The following is a 22,497-nucleotide window of genomic DNA, read 5'->3' on the forward strand; positions in this document are numbered from 1 at the left end:
GCAGCAATAAAGAAAACAATGAATATCATAATCAGATCCAAGATATGAAAATGGTACCATTCCATTTTACTTAAATAAGAGAAAAATATTTTAATGCTTCTGCAAACATAAATCATGCCTCTCTTACAATAATATATGTAATTTAGAACAACCTCAATAACTTAGAAAATTATCAACTTTAATAAAATGTAATTACATTGTGTTTTAAAACTTTAAAAGCACGATAACAGGCCCTTACAGCCCAACAAGTCCACGCCGCCCATTTTAAATCCATGTTAACCTACCCGTACATCTTTAGAAACCTTATCATGCAAATAAATTATATTCAGTATATTGAAACCATTGACCATAAAGAAAATTTTAGTTCTAATATTTAACATTTTTATTGTTAATGATAAATACAATAGCATCATGATTTCAATGCATCGGCTTTACTAGCTGAAAACTTATATTAAAAATGGTTTAATATATTCTACTCATAAATCATGCTGTCATTCTAGATGAAATATTTGTATTTTTCTACTAACAATGCTTCGTTCAGAAATGGAACCAGAAGAAATGCAGGTGCAGAATAAACCTGATTAACCTACTTCCATTTACTACCCAATATCACAAGGTCTTTCTAAGCTAATGCAAGAATATATCAGCTATAGTTGTTATCTATGAGTTTCACAAAAGAAATAAGGTTCAACATAACTTTGGCATTATCTTTGTGGCTTTGATTAATTTTACATATGTTACTAATAGTTTCAGCATTGTTGTTAAGTGGTGATCGTTACTCGATTTGTTTATTCATTTGTGGAATGTGGGAAGGCCAACTTTTATTGCCCATTCCTAATTAACCTTGTAAAGGCAGTCAGGCCTGAACCATTGTAGTCTATGCGATGAAGGTATTCCCACTGTGCTCTCAGGTAGAGAGTTTCAGTATTAAGACCAAGTGATGATGAAGGAACAATGCTATATGTCTAAGTCAGGACAGTGAATCATTTGGAAAGGAACCTGCAGATAGTGGTGTTCCTTTCTAAGATGCAGGTAATGTTATTCAATATTTTTAAAACTAACATTTCACAATTTTATTTATGGTTGAACTACAATGTGCATGAACAAATGTTACTTTACAACTTCTGAGAACCTTGCTGCTAGTTTAGAAATAACAGACTTACTTTTATTTTAATTATATCCCTTTTGGGATGTGATTGTCACAAGCAAGGACAATATTTATTGCCTGTCCTTAATTTTCCTTGAGAAAGTGCTGGCAAGCACCTTCTTCAACCCCTTTTTCCTTCTGGTGAAGCTACTTCAAAATGCTGTTGGATAGGAAGTTCCAGGAATTAGATCCAGTGATGATGAAGGAAAGGTACCCAATTTGGAGGGGAACCTGAAAGTGGTTCCTACAAACCACTTTCCACATGTTCCTACAAACCTCTTACAGGATTGGGAGTTGCTGTCAGTTTGGCCAAGGTGAGTAAAAGCAATGCATTTTGCAGATAGTACACTTAATGGTCATTGTGCACTTCAAATGGAGGGAATGAATATTTAGGGCAATGGATGGGGTGCCAATTAAACAGGTTGCTTTGTCCTGGATGGCGATGAGCATCAGTAGTACTTTCAAACATAAATTTGCAGATGAGAAGTCCAAACATTCCCCCTAGCTTAATCCATCAGAATAATGTCTTCCAGCACACATCACAACTGTTCCCATGACTTTCTGTTTGTTTCCTATTATTTCTTCTATGTTCAGATGGTGCTCTTTGGAACACCAAAAAATGTTTTGCATTTATGTGGAGAAGTTTTTACAACCTTAATTTCTTTACAGCCAAACAATTAGCTTTGAAGTATAGTATTAGTTGCTATGGAGCAGACAGAGTTGTCAATTTGCTCAAGCAGCGATGTGATGATCTGTTTTACTGATGATAGCTATATTAAGCCAAGGTTTTGTTTGCCTTTTCAGATGATGTAATACTCTATGCACAATTTTAAAGAAGAATAGGGGAATTATCTCAATATTGTGGCCAATATTTATTCATGAGTTATTCCAGTAAGGTAGGTTGAGGGGATTGTTAGGATGAAGAGAAGTTTAAAATAAATATGGTATTCATGTACATCCTTGCTTGAATTTCAACACCTCTGACAATGCAGCATTCCTTCACCAGTGAATCAACCTATATTTTTGTATTTATGTATCTAGAGCAAGACTTGAACAGCCAACCTTCTAACTTGGATGTAAGAATGCTACAAATTGAGCCACAGCTGATAACCATTATGACAATATTTTGTGGAACTCTTCCAAAATAATTTTGTCTACCTATTCTTCTCCTTACCTTCATGCTTTACCAAATATTTTCATCACCATAACATCAACCAACTCCACCCCTGCCTCAGCTTACTTGCCATTGAAATCATCAATGCCTGCTATTTCTGTATATACTGTCCTAATACACCTCTAACCAGCCCCCTCCCCCCCCCCCCCCCCATTCTTCCATTCTCTGTAAATTCAGTCTTGTCATCCACAATTCACTGCTGGATCAGGCTTCATTACTTAAATCCAACGTGCCCTCCTTGCTTCTCTATTTCTCTTTCCATCTTAAGATGGCCCTCAAAGCTTGTGTTATTTACCAAGATGATGTGTAGGCATGGATGCAAGAAGAAGCAATAACTATTAAGCAAGTTAAAGGAACATACAAATATGTATGATACATATTTCAATATCACCAAGACCTATATCTCCTTTTATGACCTGCTGTTGAATTTTATATGATAAACCTCCTGTAAAGTAGCCTGAGATGTTTTACAGCATTAAAGGTGCTATATAATTATAAGCTGTTGTTGTGAGCATCCATTTGATCCTAGTTTTGAAACTACTGATTCAAAAGTCTGCTCTTCTGACTTCTGTGGTAGTCTGAGATCTAACACATCCCCTGTTTCCATCTTCTGAACTCTCCCTCCCTTCTTTCCTTTTATGCGCTGTGATATCTCTCTGACTGTGGCAGCATGTCCTCCTCTTAAGATGAATTCCAGAAGCTTTCTTTATAGAAATGGTTTCCATTCATTGAATGTATAAATGACTATATATTTTTGGTAAAAATTTGTCCTTTGTAGTACTTGCTTTGAAAACAACAGAACTGAACTTCAGAAGCAGTGTGCAGGCAATACGACATGACCTGTTTGGTATTTACAACAGGAAGTTAATTTCCATCTTGAAGAGCTCTGAGCAAAATACCCCAGATGCTGGAATGATGAAATAAAATTGAAAATTCTGAACAATCGAAAAAAAAACATCCTGGCAAAGGCTTATATAACTGAAACATTTATCCTGCCACCTTCGCTCCAAAGATGCTGGTCAATACTGAGTGTGCCCGCACCTTCTATTTATAGTTGGAATTTGCTGGGAGGTGTCACAATGCATCCATAGAAACATTGTAATTAGGAGGAGGAGTAGCTCACTTGTTCCTTCAAGACTGCTCTGCCATTCAGTACGATCATGGCTGATCATCCAAATTCTGTACTCTCCTCCTGCTTTCTCCTCATATCCCTTGATATCTTTAGCCATGATAACTATGTCTAACTCCTTGAATATATTTCAATAATTTGGCCTCAACTTTCACTGTTTCATCATTCTTTAGGTGAATATATTTCTCCTCATCTCAATCCAAAACTGCTTACCCGGTATTCTTAGGCTATGATCCCTGGTTCTCAACTCCTCCACCATCAGGAAAATCCTTCCTGCATCTAGTCTGTTCAACCAGAAAAATAGCAGGATGATAGGGAAAAAGCAGGGTGAGATAATGGGTCAAATGACAGCCACAATGGGTCAAATGTCTTCCTTACACACTGTATGATACTACAAGTCTAAATGGAGGAGAGTACCTTAATGTGCTCATTCACTGATTCAGGTGCTTCAGAGAAAACATGATCACTAAAATTACTACTCCTTCCTGAAAGCCACCAGTGGACTAGTCCCTTCTAGTTGCAAACTGAGAATATTACTGTGAGAATCATGTAGTTCTTTATTCCATAAAAGTTTATTGTGACTAAGATGGACTTCCAGCTTTGGCAATGTAAAAATGTCATGCATGTTTTTCACTGATGCTAGCATTTTCATTCCAGTTGCTCAAAAATGAATGTAAGCTCACAAACTGCTATGGTAAAATTCAAATCGCATTCTCTGAATGTTTTGCCCTAATCTCCAGTTACCAGGCCTGACATATAACCGTTATCCTTTGTATACAGATATAATAAGGCCTCCAATTTTCACAAATTTATCAGATTTCCATCAGCTTCTAGATGGTGCCTTAATAAGTTAAAGTTGTGGTGAGTGGGGATGGGAATGTAAGCAAATGTTCTATCTAAATGTTCCCTTCAAATTAATCCCACCAGGCAAAGTAGATTAAAAATCCCTTCACAGTCTACTTTTTCAGCAACAGCTTTACAATATCTACAAATCAAAGACTAAACTTTCAACCAGTATCTATCCTAGGACAATTTTGATATCCCCTTTTCATATAGCAATGTGGATGCTTCTGTCTACTATCTGAAATGGCCCAGCAAGTCATTCACTTCAAGCGCAGAGAAAGTGATCAATAAATGCTGGCCTTACTATGTTCCAGGACTAAAAAAAATATAGGACCTTCAACCTACGTCATGCCATTAATCTTGAAAAAGTTACCCAAGGTAAGTGAACCTTTTTCTCATGATTCTAATCCCAAATAACAGATCACAACATGAGCACAATCTCCTTTAATACTACAAACTCCCAGGTGAGGGAAATCTAATTTACTCTTTCCTGACCCAATGATTCCCTTCTGTCTGAATATGCCATTCTTTCTCCAATGTTCCAACATCTCTTCTAGTTGCAACCAAAGATTATTACTGTGAGGATCATCTGGTTGCTCTTTGTTCTGTAAAAGTCTATTGTGACTAATATGGACTTTTAGCTTTGGCACCTTGCTCCTGGGATGGAGACAGATTATCAGATGAATCAGCTTCAAGATGTCTTTTGACATCTTTTCACAGGTTGTTGAAAGTAAGCTTTCAGAAGGAGAAACAAACTTTAGTAACCCCATCAAAGACACTAATGGTGAGTTTACACATGCGTAAATGATATAGTCAAGGATTTCTTCCATTTAATAAACAACATGGCTTTGTGGGTGATTGATGAGGCTGGGCATTAGACATTAGCTATGCCTTTGACAAGGTAGGAAGGTCCGGAAGGTTAGAACACATAGGATCCAGGGTGAACCAGCAAATTGGATATAAAATTGGCTTGGTGGTGGGAGGCAGTGGGTGATAGTGGAGGGTTGTTTTGCAGACTGGAGGACTGTGACCAGTGGTGTGCCACAGGGATCAGTGCTGAGTTCTCTGTTGTTTGTCATCTATTTTAATGATTTGGATGAGAATATATGTAGTATGATTCGTAAGTTTGCAGATGAAACCAAATTGCTGATATAGTGGACAGTGAAGAAGGTTGTCTAAGATTACAACAGGATATAGGTCTACTGGGAAAGAGGGCAAGGGAATGACAGATGTTTTAACTCTGATAAGTACAAAATGATGTATTTTGGAAAGTTAAACTAGGGCAGGACATGCACAGTGAACAATAGGGAGTGTGGTTGAACAGAGAGACTTTGGACTACAAGTACGTAGTTTCCTGAAAGTGGCAACACAGGTAAACAGGTGGTGAAGAAGGCATATGGCATGCTTGCCTTCATCAGCCAAGCCACTGAGTATAAGAATTGGGACATTCTGTTACAGTTGTACAAAACATTGGTTAGGCTGCACTTGAAGTATCATGTGCAATTCTGGTCACCACACCTCAGAAAAGATGTGATTGAGCTAGAGAGAATACAGAAAGAATTCACAAGGATGTTGCTCATATTGGAGGACTTGAGTTATAAGGAGAGATTGGATAGGGTTAGGTCTTTTTTTCCCTGGGGTAAATGAGCCTGGGTGGTGACACAATAGAAGTATATAAAATTATGAGAGGTATAGATAGGATAGATAGTCAGTGTCTGTTTCCCATGGTAGGGGTGTCTAAACTAGAGGTTTAAGGTGAGAGGGAGGAAGTTTAAAAGAGACAATGGATATTTTTTCTCACACAAAGGGTAGCTGGCATCTAGAATGAGCTGCCAGAGGAAGTAGTGGAAGCAGGAACAGTAACAACATTTAAGAGGCATCTGGATGGATACATAAATGAGCAAGACATAGGGGGATATGGAATTAATGATGGTTGGCGTAGACATGATGGGCTGAAGGGCCTGTTTCTATGCTGCGCAACTCTATGAGTTAATTGTTAATTAAACTTCATAGGCATTAAAGAACAGACAAAATTAATTCGCTCATTCTACAGCATTCCATTTTTTAGGCTCAGTAACAAACCTTTAAGACCATCTTCATAATTTGGGCACACGGTAACAAATTTTTAACTCACCATATCGATTGTAAATCTACAACTCCATTATCTTACTTTAAAGTCATCAAAGCAGCATTGTTTAATCACAGTTATTGAGTCATATGAAGAAAGTAAATTTTAAAGAATTATGATTCCCTTAGAGCAAAAAACCTAGGTTTTTAAATCTTCTCTCAGGAAGAAAAAATTCCAGGGCATAGTTTTCCCAGAGATATGCTGTATGTTTGAATTGTTTCAGAAGAAGCAATGAATGTTAATGAGGCAATTAAGTAAGGTCTGGAATACTGTACACTGAGTATACAATTCATTACAGAAGGTTATTGCTTTCTTCCTTTTCATTCTAGTTTACTTTAGCTTTTCATTTTAAAACATTCACATCTAGAGGAATGCCATGCTGATTCCAATCAGTTATCTTATTTTTGTCATTTTATTTTTAGAAGCCTACTCAAATAAAATCAATGAATGCACACAGCAACTAAAAATGATTGTTAAATGATCCTTAGCACAGATTCAACAGAAATCTAGTTCTTTCAATTTATGATGTGGTGTCTCTCAAGATATAAACCTAGCTCCCTACCTTTCATGAAAATATTTTGGAATTGTTTTCTGGGGACGTGCACAGCAGGCCAGATCCTTGGGCCCACAGTTACCGTGGCAACTGAATGGTGAGAAGCCTCAGACTGAGTGAAACCTCCCGGAAGGAATTGGATCACAGGATCAGTTTGAGACTCAGGGAAGAGGAAGTAAAGGAGTACAGGGCATGGAGGGATGGATCGGGAAGTGGAGACGGCGAGGAGGAGATGGCGAGGTGGAGGCTGCTGGAAGGGATAGTGATAGAGTGGTGGAGGGGAGGTTGGTGGGAGTGTCAGGGATTGCTGGGAGGGTGGGGCAATAGAATCGGAGTTGAAGGATGGTGAGAGTGGTAGCTAGGTGGATTGAGGGCGTTAATGTGTGAATAGGGGATAATAAGGGTGATGGGTGGTGGGGAGATCTGGGCCATTTAAGTGTCGGGCAAGGGAGTGAGTCTGGTGCGACTGTCATACAATTTTTGCCATTTCCAATCCTTCAAAAAAATGAAATTCAAGTATCAGCTGCTTTTATTTAACAACCATCGTTCAGTATTTCAAATTATTTAATAGCAGTAAATTTAATAATTAATAAGAGGAATAAAATGCAATATTCCAAATGTCTGAAAGGTCCAATGAGTAAATACACCAGCTACTGTTATATTGAACCAAATAAATAAGATTCAGCAAGCCGCCCAATCAAGTAACATGACAGTCTAAACATTGCAATAGCTGTCCCCACATTATAATGGTGTAAACAAAAAAGCAGCTCAAAAAATACTTAAAATTAAATTTTGAAACCAATGAAAATTATGCGTGCAAACTCTTTACCAATTAAGTTTTTCTTGCAATGCACATATCCGATATTTTAGGAGGTTGCAATCTCTCCCATGCCAATATCTACAATTGCCAGCTGACAGGTTAAGAGTACCTCAAATACAATAACCTTTTTAATTTGCTCCCTCCCTGTGCAGTGACACCCAGTGGATACCTAGCAGGTTCCGGCTGCAGTGCCACACAGGTTATCACCTCAACAGTGCTGGGGAAATCAACCTATGTGCTTCTTTGTGTTGTTATTAATTACACTGCAGTTCGTTGGATCCATGTGCTTTGTACAACTCAACCTGCACAATTTGGATTAAATCAGTAAATGGAATGCATGTGTTGCAAATTTAGTGCAAGGTCAAATGCCAGTTACTGGAGACGTCTAGGCATACAATGAATACAGATGACCACGCTGTAATCAATAGATATCAAATCCATATTAGAGTCATGGAGTCCTTTGGCCCACCACCCTTTCAGGCGGTGCATACCAGAAACACTGCAACAAAGCAAACTTACTTTACTTATGCCCACTTCAAACGATACACTTTTTAAACCCAGCCATGTGATTTAAACATAACGCAATATTTGGGAGTGAAGGATAAATTTTTTATCAAACAACTAGCTGACGATTACATCCTGAGTGCAGGGTTTTGGATGAATGCAGTTTTATTGCTGACATCAGCAGCATACATCAGGACCAGTCATATGACTTCCCTTGTGTGCCAGTGAACACCAAAGGGCACAGAATCCACCATCAGGTCAGACTGTTGAACTCAGTCTGGAGACTGACATGCTCACTGACAGGCACCGAGTGGTTTTCTTTGTGGCCACAAATTTACCATAAGTGGCAGGCTAACTTCAGGGACGAAGAAGCGGCCTGTTAATTGGGCTGATGTTTGATCGGTTCAAAGGGAAAATTAAAGAGGAAATAACTCCTCTAATATTAATGCTGCCATAGATTTTCATCCAAGCTTTATGTCATCCTGTATGGCCCTCTCAGAAAACAGAATATAATTATTACATCTCCCCCTATATCCACCTTTAAATCAAAGCTAATTTCTATTTATAATAATTTAAACCCATTTCACCTTACTGTTGCATAAAGATATTGGTCTGTGCCAATGATATAATTCATGCAATAAATCAGATTTTGCTTAAGAGATTTCTAAATGACACCGAAAATAATCTTAATCTCCTCAGCATTTTATTTCTGTCAGAGGACAAACGTCTATCATTATGAGCCAATACATTCACACGAAAAGCTGCTTTAACAAAATAAAAACAGTGCAAGTAAAGATTATGTTATGTTGAGCAATGGTGTGTTTCTCACACTTTCAGAAATCAAAGGAAACTAACTTCTGGGAATATCATTTAATGGCATTGCCATTACAGTGGAATTTAGTTTTCAATAGCTCAAAGCCAAACAGATGAAGTGCAATACAAGCAAGCTTCAACTTTTATTATCCTATATGGGATGAAAAGTGGGCCTGTTCTTTAAAGCTTAGGTGATCTAACCTGGCAGTCTTCTTGAAAAAGAAAATTACTCCTGCCGATAATGGAATAATCAAGTCTTCAGGTAGCATTGACATGGGAAGTTTCAGCAGCAGATATACTGAGGCAGCAACAGAGTCAGGTGATATTACAAAGGTGGGGTTAAGCAGTTTTAGTGTTCGTCAAACTAAAACTCTTTCTTTGAATCCAGCTCACTGAAGACTTGCTCAACTCAGATCTACATACAGTTTATCCTCAGAGGTTGCTTGGGTTTCACCAGATTCTCAGCTTGTGCTTGATTTCTCAACACTCACCAAGATGTATACCTGGGAGTGGGTGTATCTATTGGGGTTATACCTCTGCCTAAATTCGTCTCTCCAACCAGTTTAAAGTTTCTCCTTGAAAGCCACTGGAGCACTCTTTGATGGATGTACTGCCAGCTGTTTCCTATCACCTATGTTTTGTGTGCAGTTCTGGTCACCTAGCAATTGGAAGGATGTCATTAAGCTGGAAAGGATGCAGAAAAGATTCACAAGGATGTTACCAGGTCTGGAGGTCATGTTATAAGGAGAGAATGGATAGGCTGGGGCTTTTTTCCCTGCTGAGGGGTGACCTTATATATAAAATCATGAGGGCCATAGATAAGGTGAATGATCACAGTCTTTTTCATGGGGTGGCGGAGTCTAAATCTAGAGGACATAGATTTAAGATGAGAAGGGAGAAAATTAAAGTGGAGTTGAGGGCCAGGTTTTTCACACAGTGGGTGGTGGGTGTATGGAACTAGCTGCCAGATGAGGTGATGGATGCAGATACAATTACGTTTAAAAGACATTTGGATAGGTACACGGAAAGGTTTAGAGGGATATGTGCCAAACGCAGACAAATGAGACTAGATCAGGTAGGCAACTTGGTCAGCATGGACAAGTTGGGCTGAAGGGCCTGTTTCCGTGCTCTAAGTTTCTGTGACTCGATGACTCAAATGTATCTGCTTTTTAATTTCCATAAAGGATATTTCCATATTCATGTGTGACCAAAATGATTTCCTGAGTTGAAGCAATCTTCATGATGCTGTCACGGTAAACCTATATCAGTTCCATCCAGCAAACGTGATTACTACCAAGTGCAGGTATGACATCTTTCTGATCCACTTCAATGAAATCCACAACACAGCTTTGATTTTTGGGTTCATCACCTTCAGAGAGCATCTGTTAACATCAAAAGCACGGGGCCCATTGGTCTTAAGTGCACTGTGTCAAGATTAATAGTTTGATTTGTGATTCCCTCTACAGAATTGAGCTGGCAGCAGCCTTATTGTGTTCAACTGGTATTCTGAATCTGACCCTGTTCTGCCCCTACATAGCTCATCTCATCCACTCAATGGACTTACAAAGTTCACTTCGCTTTATTTGTTGAAATGATTTTACAAAACATATTCCAGGCACTCTCTCCCATTGGTAGGACGTTTCTTCTCAACCTCTTTTGTTGTCATCAACAGTATTTGAAAAGTACCTTCCTTGTTCTGCCATTTCTCCTGCACTTCACTGCATGAACTTCCTGCTGTTGGCCATCTAACTTTTCTAACTTTTCTAACTTGGCTCCGTTCTGGATAGCTCTGGAACTTTGCATGTCTATATTCCCTTTTATAGTTATCTCTGTCTCAGTAAGACTCTGATTATCTGGCACCCTCAGGATTTTGGCAGTGCTGGAGTGGCAGATTTTCTGGTTCATTAGTACTCCAACAAACATTTAATTCAGTTTTTTAAAGATGTTACACAGTAGTGTAATAAATTTAATAGCAAACTGGGCAGACTTAAAGACAGTGTGGGATACAGCACCCACCGAGTGTAAAGGAAGCCTGGGAAATGCGGGCCTAGAGAGTTTAAAAGAAGTGTGAAGGAAAGGTGGCCTGGTAAGCTTAAATGGAGTGCAGGAAATGGAACCCTGCTGTGTTAAAGAGAGTGTGGGAAATTAGGCCCCAGTGTGTTAAAGGGAGTCTGAGAACTGAGACCCCAGTGAGTTTAAAGGGAGAACAGTAAACAGCACCTGGTGAACCAGAGACTGAGCCATCAAGATTTCCAAACAAAGGGATAGCAGATTTTAAGTTTTACTGGAATATCCATTACCTTATTCAGTTCCTTAAATAATACAATCTCTCATGAATGAGTCTTTCAAATCTGCAAAATTTCAATTATCTGCTAACAGTATGATAAGATGGATCCTTGACCTCACAATCTCCTTCATTATGGCCTTGCACCTTATTGTCCACCTGCACTGCACTTTCTCTGTAACTGTAACACTTTATTCTGCATTCTGTTACTGTTTTCCCTTGTACTACCTCAATGTACTATTGTGATGAAATGATCTGTACGGATGGCATACAAAACAAGTTTTTCACTGTACCTCAGTACTTGTGACAAGAATAAACCAATTTACAATTTACAACCTTGACTCCATGAAAAATGTATCAAAGGATTCTCCCTGTTCTTGCTTGCTCATAAAGAACTGTAACAGTGTGCTGCTTCATTTTTAGGTGGTTGCAATGAACTTATAATGCATCAAATGCACGGTTCAGAATTTCATCTGAGGCCTTTAAGCTATGTGACGATTTTCTTACTGTATGAGCAATGAGATACAATACTATCTTTACTCAACAATGAGGTGCAATAATATCTATAATCTTTTCTGCCCTGGTTTAGTTGGCATAGCCGACTTAACACACAGTGATGGGGAGGGAGAGGAATGGAGGAAGAGGCTGGAAGCAGCAGAGGGGAGATTCAAGGGTTCCATCACGGCAAAAGGTGAGTGGACTCATATCCATTCTGGACCACTGTAATTTATTCTTTAGCTGGTAGTTCTCTACAAGTAATAGAAAGCAATCCGAGGCATGTGATGCTAAGCGTCATACCCAGTATCGAATGTTTGTGCAGTGACATCACAATAAGAATAAAACATTTGGTTTACCTGCAGGTGCTGCTTTTCTGCATTACTTCAGCCCGATGGTATCCCGACAACTTACAAAATCCATCATTACTGTAGACTACTGGCCAGTCTACAATCTGAGCATTTCCAAGTAAAAAACTTGTTTCTATAAATGCAAGAAAAGAATCACAAGTTAAAATAGGGCAGTATTTTGTGCCATTCTTCAATGCATTCGATAGGCTACATTTAGATATAGAGCTATTATAGATATTTATAAAAATATTTCATAATATAAACATATGTAAAACATTTATATTTTCTACAGCATCCTTGCAAGAACATAATTGTTGAGAGCATCGAGTTCCTAGGAATGAACATCACCAATAGCCTGTCCTGGTCCAACCACGTTGACACCACAGCCAAAAAAGCTCACCAGTGCCTCTACTTCCTCAAGAGGCAAAAGAAATTTGGCATGTCTCCTCTGAACCTCACTAATTTTTATTGATGCACCTTCGAAAGCATCCTATCCAGATGCATCACAGCTTGGTATGGCAACTGCTCTGCCCACAAGAAACTGCAGAGAGTTGTGGACGTAGCCCATCACATCATGGAAAGCAGCCTCCTCACCATGGATTCTGTCTACACTTCTCACTGCCTTAGTAAAGCAGCTAGCATAGTCAAAGTCATTCTCTCTTCTCCTCCCTCCCATTGATCAGAAGATACAAAAGCCTGAAAGCACGTACCACCAGACTCAAGGACAGCTTCTATCTCACTGTTATAAGACTATTGAATGATTCCCTAATACAATAAGATGGATTCTTGACCTCACAATCTGCCTTGTTATGACCTTGCACCTTTTTGTCTACCTGCACTGCACTTTCTCTGTAACCATAACACTTTATTTTGTACTTTTGTACCACCTCAATGCACTGTTGTAATGAATTGATCTGTATGAATGGTATGCAAGACAGGTTCTTCACTGTACCTCAGTACATGTGACAATAATAAACCAATTTACCAATTTGACCAAGACTTCTTCAATTTATCATTGATTTATGCTGTACCAGGTTAAATTAGCAACATCCAAAATATGTGTTTTATGATATGTAATCTGGAACCATCTGATCCAATAAATCTTTACCTGAACTATCAGTGGTAAACTAGTTTTTCATGTGTTACTTTCCCTTTATTAATGATCAGCCAACAGCAGAATGGATGTGGTTACTGTAACAGTTTACTGTAGCAACATCACAATAGGAACTCCTCGCCAATGAACAAAATATAGCCCACAAACCTAGATCCAATCTAAACAAGCAGCATGTGGGCTAGTACAGATTTAACAGCATTCTGCTCAAGAAGTGCTCATGAGCTATATTTGTAACATTCTCTAATTGCCAGATAATTTGGTAATATCTTTGTACAAGATTGATCCTAAGAAAATCAAATCTTTTGGGATCTTTGTTGTTATTTTAGCTATTGTTCCACTGTTTGTGAATGCACTGACAGTAGTAAAACTAACAGTGGTTCATCTGAAAGTAATAATTAATATGTTTAACGATCTCAGGATCTTTCAAAGCGCTTAACACCTAATGAATTTCTTTTATTAAAGTGGACTGAATGTTGAAACTTGGCAGCTGATCTGTGTAATGTTCTGTTTTAGATACACTTTTTATCATGTCACCCAAAATTCTACGTGGTCTCCAAGTATAGTCCCACTAAGACTTGATACATTTTACACTAATTCTCTATTTTTCAAACTGATCTCTCCAGAAATAAATCCAATGCTTGGTTTACCTATTTTGTATTACTTTCTAAGTTGCACTCTTCAGTGACTAGTTTATTTATTCTCTGAAATCCCTTTATTCCGTTGGTCTTCTGTGACACTTTCTTGCCAAAGTGTAATCATCTCTGTATTGGAACCCATTTACTAATTACATACCAATGCTCTCAGCTAATGCATGTTACCTTTTAACTTGTTGCAGCCCTCCTCAGCATTGGCTATTTCCCAACTCTCTCCAATTTGATGTCATGCACAAATTCAGACATGTTGCTCTTGACTCCAGATTCTAAACCATTGGGACAATTTGCGAAAAAAACAGTTGTCTCAGTAAATGGAATTTCACTTTCTACTTCTGTGACTCTGAATGGCAACATTTTGCCCCTGCAGTGGCATACTTGCACAGCTGGCAGAGCTGCTTTCTCACAGCTCCAGTAACCCAGGTTCAATTCAGACCTCCGAGCTGTCTGTGTGGAGTTTGCACATTCTCCCTGTGACCACGTGGGTTTCCCCTGGGTGCTCCAGTTTCCGCCCACATTGGTTGGTAGGTTAATTGGACACCTTAAAGTATCCCTAGTGTGTAGGTGTGCTAGAATCTTCAGGAAGTTATGGGGATGTGCAAAGAATAAAATGGGTTCATGGAAGATTAGTGTAAATGGGGGATTGGTGGTCAGTGCGGACTGGGTGGGTCAAAGGGTCTGTCTCCATGCTATATGACTCTATGATTCCACTCTCTGATTTCAGTCTGAAGCCAGCCAACTATCCATTCTGCAACTTGTCCCCTGACTGCTTCATTGATCTATTACATACCACTCTTGGCAGGCCTTTTGAAAATATTGATGAATTACATTTACTGCATTCAATTTACCACTACAAAGAATTCATGTAGGTCAAGTGAGATTTTGTCTTTTCAAATCAACTATTGACTTTTTTTTTCTATTTTCTCACAATATTATTTTTCTTAAAGCCCATATTAGCTAACATGAGCTAACTGGAGATATTCAATCTCCCTTTTCAAATAAGAACATCAGTTAATTACAAATTACATCAGCTAACTACCTGTCTGCTGGCACAACAGTTATTACTATGGGATTATTGAGTAATAATACCTCTATTATCTCTTCCATAGAATCATTTAAAAAGTGTAGTTGCAATCCATCTAGAGCAGTAGTTTTATTTATCCTCTTTGAGATTTATTATTTTGTATTTTTTTGTTCTCACCTGTTGATTTAAAATTTGGTCATGTAATCTCTAATCTCATCTCCGAATGTCATGGCCCTTTGGTAAACAGTTGAATAAAGGACTTCTTAACATTTCTTCCATGGCATTGTCATGGTCTGTGATTTTATCTAATTTGTCCTTTAGTAGCCTATTTCCATCCCAAATTCCTATAATTTATGGATGTGTTAAAATTCTTTACTATATTGTTATGTATTATTTGCCTTTCTAGTTTTTGTTGTCTCTCTTCCTAACTTCTTGGTGTCCCGCCAAGTAATAGTCTTTCCTGCCATCCATGCACCAAGAATACCAAAAACAGAAGCAAAAGTAAAACATATGGCTCCTACCTTTCTGTCTAATTAACTTTGGGGGAGTTGGACATGTTCTTGCTTTTTTAGTCTGAATCAACCTTACTTGTTAAAAGTTCAAGCTGACAACTCTGCAGAGAGGGAAATCAGGCATCTCAGACTTGAATGAGCAAGCCAGGTCAGTACGTATTTCCTGAACCCATCAAACTGAAGGATTGTGAAATAAACAGTGCAAGGACTGAGAAAGGATTGTGAATTAGTATGGATGATGACAAAGTCAAGTCAATTAAAGGGATGGCAAGGTTCATTTAAGAGAAAAAAGAAAAGTAAAAAATGTTTTGGTTTAAATTTCATATTTTTTTAAAGCACGCATAATTTTCAGACCTAGGGAGTTTTGTTGGCAATAATTAGCAATTAACAATAGTTTTAAAAAATGCCTGACAGATGTTCCGAGCTTAATTCAATATTTAAGGATTTAAAAGGCCTCCAAAGTAGGTTTTTGCATAATCCTGACCAGCTCTGAATTGCAGTAGCAAGCACAGCAACACCACTCTGCTCAATGTATTTTATCGGGGATCCAGAGATCGAGAGGTTGTCTTCCCAACCAGAAGGCACAACTCAGATTCAGATGGCAGCTTACAGATTCTCATATTTAATCGCATATCTGCCCTCACCTAAGTTTGCTGTGTTAGTTGCCTGTAAGTTACGACAAGGATGATTGGCCTTTCTACTATTTTGACAGCAAATGTTAAAAGGGCAAAATTAAGAGTACCATATCAGAAGGCACCCAGCATTCAAAATGAGGTTGATGAATTAATGACACAATTTGCAGTAAATGGATATAATTTGATTGTCATTATGTGGCTACTGGGTGACTAAACTGGGAGCAAAGACAATCAAGATTTATAAAGGATAGACAAAAAGATAAAGGCGGTGGGGGTACCCCCATTAATAAATGATGAGAAGAGTGCACTTGTGACGAATGATCTTAACTCAGCATATTATGATGTAGAATTAGAATCTGTCTGGGTGACATGTCAAAGGCAGTAAACGTTGGTGGGAATTATCTATAGGCCACCAAACACTAGTGTAATATTGGCCATGGTATTAGAGGTGCATGTAACAGGGGTAATACAGTAATCACAGAGGACTTCAATCTATATATAGACTGAACAAGTCCAATTAGCAACGATAAGGTAGAGGAGGAATTAATGGAATATGAGATAGTTTTCTAGATCAAAACCAGCTGGTGAGAAGGCTATATTGGATCTCCTTTTATGTAGTGAGAAAAGATTAACTAATAATTGTGTTGTAAAGGGGAATTTAAGGAAGGGTGACTGTAATTTTATCACCTTTGAAAATGCTATAGACTCTGGAATGGTTCCTGCAGACTGGAGGGCAACAAAGCAGATTTCACTATTTAAGAAAGGAGGAAGAATGAAAGCCGGGAATTAATGTCTGGTTAGCCTAATATCAGTAGTAGAGTCATAGAGCACTACAGCACAGAAGCAAGCCCTTTGGCCCAACCATGCCAGCCTGGTTTTCTGCCTAGTCCCATCTACCTGCACCTGGACCATAGCCCTCCATATCTCTCTCATCCATGCACCCATCCAAACTTCTCTTCAATGTTACAATTGAACCCACATCCACCATTTCTGCTGGCAGCTTGTTCCACACTCGCACCACCCTCTGAGTGAAGTAGTTCACCCTCAGGTTCCCCTTAAATATTTCACCTTTCACCCTAAACCTATGACCTCTAGTTCTAGTCTCACCCAACCTGAGGGTAAACATCCTCCCTGAATCCACCTTGTCAAGCCCTGTTAGAATTTTGTGAGTTTGACTGTACACCACATCCATATGCACCCCCTTAACTATTCTGCGTGCATTCACCTCATCTATACTCCTCATAATTTTGTATACTTCTATAAGATCTCCCCTTATTCTCCAGCACTCCAGGAATAAAGTCCTAACCTATTCAACCTATTCCTGTAACTCAAGTCCTCAAGTCCCAGCACATCCATGTGAATTCTCTCTGTACTTTTTCAAGCTTGTTGATATCTTTCCTGTAGGTCGGTGACCAGAACTGCACACAATACTCTAAGTGTGGCCTCACCAATGTCTCATACAACTTCAGCATAACATCCCAACTCCTATACTCAATGCCCTAATTTATGAAGGCCAATATACCAAAAGCTCTGTTTATGACCCTCTCTACCTGTGGTGCCACATGGAGAGAAGAGCTAGGATCTGTAATGAAGAATATAGTAGTAGAGCAAAAAACAAACTGCTAGAGCTACTCAGCAGATCAAACAGCATCTGAGGAGGCAAAGGGAGAGTTGATATTTCGGGCTGTGCATCTGAAGTCTCTTGTGTATCCAATATAATAATATAATTGTGTAAATAGCATGGATTTATGAAAAGGTAGTTATATTTGACTCATCTATTGGAGTTCTTTGAAGCTGTGACAAATGGAATAGTTAAGGGGGTGCATATGGATGTGGTGCACAGTCAAACTCACAAAATTCTAACAGGGCTTGACAAGGTGGATGCAGGGAGGATGTTTACCCTGACTCAGCAATCCAGAACAATAGTCACAGTCTCAGAGAAAGGGGTAGGTGATTTAGGACTGAGATGAGGAGAAAGTTCTCCATTCTGTGGTTGGGCTGTGAAGGGTTAGTCATTGTTGATGGTTGGAGGAGGAGGCTCGAGGGGCCAGGAGGCTTAGCCTGGTTCTTGATTCTTACGTTCTTAAACAATGGTCCATTGTTCAACCATTTGGGAAATGCACTGGATTATTTCTTCATCTTAAAAGTCAAACTCTTGTGCATTATTAAGCTCATAAACTGCACAATATTTATTTCTAAGTACTGACAATGATGAGCCCTGTGTTAGTCCCACTAAAACAGATGTCATCCACAAATTCACTCATGTGACAATGATTAACAAGAATTGCAATAAGAACATCCATGTTCTGGTACTCTTCCTAAAAGCAGAAAAGGCATTTGACCATATGTTGTGGGATTTTCTATTCCCATCCTTGGAAGTATGGGAATAGGTTTCATCTTTATTATCTAAGCAAAGCACAGAGAGGAAAGTCTGCAATGAGTGTCATGTGCCATTATTGCAACCCAATGGATTTTCCTTCCCCAAATTGGGTGGCAAATATGAACACCATGAGTTTTGTTGGCACATTTAAACACTACTTAATTCATCTGCTGCCATCGCTCATTCACAACAGAGCAGTGACTCCTGCAAGAGAGCAATGTTAAAATACTCCCATGTCCACACTTCCCTGGTGAACCAATTTTTCTGGAAAAGTAAAGTACAACTATCAGTCCACAGGAACGGTTTTCTGATCCCCAAACACAACAGCTCACAGTAACTCTCAAAGAGGACAATGCAGTTACAACACTGATATCTGCCTAACAATATGGAAACTTCCCAAGTTTGAATTTGTCCTGCTTTTTGTGATCAGGACAATCTGTCTGATTGCTGTGCAATGATTGATGGACATTTATGGAGCTGTCATTGACAGTGCTACTAAATGGCAACCACTCATTAATAACCTAATAACCTGTTCAACATTGCCAAGTTTGGGTTTCACCAGGTCCAGCACACTCCAGACCTCATCGCAGCCTTGGTTCAAACATAGACCAAAGAGCAGAATTCTTGATGCGAAGTGAGAGTGACTGCCCTTGACAGCAAGGCAGCATGTGATTGAATGTGGCATCAAGATGTGCATCATCAACATCCTGGGGACACAATTAACCAAGAGTTCACATGGAACAACCACATAAATACTGTGACTACAAAACCAGATTAGAGGCTGAGACATCCAGCAGTAAATAAATCATCTGCTGACTCCTCAAAGTCTTTCCACCATCAAGAAACCACATGTCAGGAATGTGATGGACTACTCTCCACTTAGCTGAACATGTGTAGCTCCAAAAACACTCAAGAAAGCTTGACACTATGGAAGTCAAAGGAGCCCGCTTGATTTCTACCCCATTTACTGCCTTATAAACATTAATTCTCTCCCCTATTGGCTTCATTGTGCACCATCAACAAAGTATATTGTGGTTACTCATTCAGTCTACTCTCACAGAACCTCCCAAATCTACAACTTCCTCCACCAGAAAGGACTACAGCAGCAGGCACACAGCAACATTATCCAATGTAGGTTCCCCTTGAAGTCAGACAACATCTTGACTTGAAAATATATCCCCAATCCATCATCATCATCATCACAAAGTCTAAATCCTGAAACTCTCTTGCCGATATAATTGATAGAGTATTTTCATCAGAAGGACTACAACAGTTAAAAAAGATGACTCATATCCAAGCACTCAAGTGCAATTATGAACAGGTAAAAATTTTAGCCTTGTCAGTGATGTCCATGTCCCACTAAATAAATATGCTTTTCAAAAAAAAGCTTTAAAAGATTCAGCCAATTTATATACTATGGAGTTGCATTGCTTGTTGGACTAATCAACCTATACGAGCTTACTGGCAACAACATTTTGTGATCAATTCTTTCAGGTTTTTAGATCAATAACTGGATGAATTGGCAACAAATTGACATTATTAGTTGTAATAAAAAATACACATTTTTAGTAGTATTGTCATTTCAATATGGATATCATTTATTTTCTTCTATTCTGTATACATGCCTCCCTTCATTATTCTTAGCATGAAACAAGTTTCAGGACAGGAACACTGAAATATTGATAATGTATGTCATATGCTTTTAAATTGCATTTGGTGTTAAGACTGATCTCAACAAAAGATAAAGAATGCTTTACAACATAGAATATTCAGTGCTGAATCAGGTCATTCAACCCAACTAATCTATGCAGCAAGCATGTCATTTTTGCGATCTAAGGTGTGCATGTGATGGATTGCTAGCCCTTATGTAGAAAATGTGTTGCTGCAAAAGTTTGTATCCTATAACCTGGAATCTATATTCAATATTGAACTGATGTGCATTTCAACTGGAACCTCAAGATTAATTTTTGTATTGTGGGGACTGCAAATGCAACTGGACAAGGAAGAAGAGGACTAGGAAGAGTAGGTATAATGAAAAGTATATTATCAGGTTTCCTAGATCCATACACTGGTAGCTTATAGGTTTTGCAATGACATGGAATTATATCTGATACAGATGCACATGGATTGTAGAGAGATGTATCCTTCCCATAGCAGTTCCCAGAGTAAAGACTAATAAATCATTGATGACTCAAACAAAATTATTTTCAAAGTCGCTATCATCTGTACTAGCAAGGGACACCTCAAATTCTAGTTTCAAATGCTTTATTATGTAGTCCTCTCCCCTGTGGATTGTGGGAGCAATTTTAAAGTGCAAGGCAATGGTCTGATTCCTCTACACTGGATTTATCCATTTCAATTTTGAAGGTGATATTGACTAGTCAAGTAGGAGATAGAATGAAGGCAAGTAATGTGCAGAAGACCAGGAAATGAAACCAGGCCTGGTGTAAAACGTGGATCATTTTTGCTGGGTACACAAAATATAGGGCATCTTCTTATCATTTATGAGGTCTCGTTATTTGCTGAAATAGCATTAGTGCTCTCCCAGGAACAACAATTGTTACTGCAAATTCACTGTGAGAAATGCTTTTTAGGTATCCCTGAGAGACATGATAAGCCAGTTTTTTACTTCAAACCTTTCATTTTCACAGATTACTGAACATCAATGATCACAGACATTTCCATTCCTGTACATATACACTTTAATATCTGTAGCTTCACAGCCACTAACGAGAAGTGACGTTTGTTATTTTTCTAATATGTGTTCTATAAAAGATAGCTTGTACTTCTGGCATTTTATTTTGAATTGGGAACCTGCTTGGTATTAAGTTTTTGAGTTATGGACCGATTCACTGAAATTTTCAGAAGTTACATTTCTTACATAAAGAAACTAAAATCAAAAGCAAAAGGTTTATCTATTTATGAAATCTGCCAAAAGCAATAGTAATAACAAGCCATTTTCTATAATTTCATGGTTTGTACGGCACACCAAATGGTAGAAGTAGCAAGAGCACATGAAACATTGATAACCAAATGTTGCACTGTTGATGCTTGCCTGTAATAAATAGGTTATGAGATGTCTGACAGTAATTTACAGAAACACATAATCACAGAGTTGCTACTGCACAGAAGGAGACCGTCTCGTCCACCAAATCTGTAACAGCTCCAAGTAAGAGCAATCCTGACGGTCCCACTTCACTGCCCTCTCCTTGTAGACTTGCAAATTCTTGCTTTCAGGTTTTTATCCAGCTCCCAGCAAGATATCAGTTCAATCAAATTGCCTAGTAACACCACTTCAAGACTTAACAGTAACCTTACATCCAGCTAGTTACAATTTTTTTACACATCTTATTTACTCTTTAAAAAATGCTTCAATTTTCTTCTGCTGTCATACACCGAGGTTAGTAACCACAATGAATTGGCATACTGCTAGTGAAAATCATACAAGAGTGTTTGTGAAATGAGGCCAAAAAATAAAGTGCAAAGGGACTGCAATCAGAGTGTGATTTTTTTGGAATTTAAAATATATCAGTTTTAAAGAATCACAGAAGACAATTGTCTTACAAATTAAATCCTGTGTTACCACAATGACACTGTATAAAGGAATAGCTGCCAGAACAATGAATGGATGTGTTAGCACAAGATACCATGGAAATGATTAGTCACAGCATTAATGAGACAATTTTATGAACATTTAAGAAGAAACAGATCAGAAGGATATGGGGTAAGAGTATAAAAGTGAGATTGCTCTACATTACTTCAATCTGCAGCCATCAATGACACAGGCATAGCAAATATTATGACTTGCTACTTTGCTGAGGGCAATCTGATTCTATATGACATAGTGACGTGGAGCAGATATCTTAAACAATTCTACCAAAAATCATTAATAAATTCACCCAAACACATAAAATACAGAGTGTTAAAACTTGAATCATGCCT

At 38.4% G+C, this 22,497-nt stretch overlaps 1 protein-coding gene across 1 annotated transcript in view; it reads right to left on the bottom strand.

The window, feature by feature from the left end:
• Positions 1-22,497, bottom strand: part of kcnh5b (potassium voltage-gated channel, subfamily H (eag-related), member 5b) — a 268,909-nt gene that overhangs the window by 218,992 nt on the left and 27,420 nt on the right. The window contains exon 2 of the mRNA XM_052018025.1: positions 12,250-12,373. Coding sequence (XP_051873985.1) covers positions 12,250-12,373 — 124 coding nt within the window. The remainder of the gene's footprint in view (positions 1-12,249; positions 12,374-22,497) is intronic.

Source organism: Pristis pectinata, chromosome 1, assembly GCF_009764475.1.
Source record: "Pristis pectinata isolate sPriPec2 chromosome 1, sPriPec2.1.pri, whole genome shotgun sequence".
NCBI lineage: Eukaryota > Metazoa > Chordata > Chondrichthyes > Rhinopristiformes > Pristidae > Pristis > Pristis pectinata.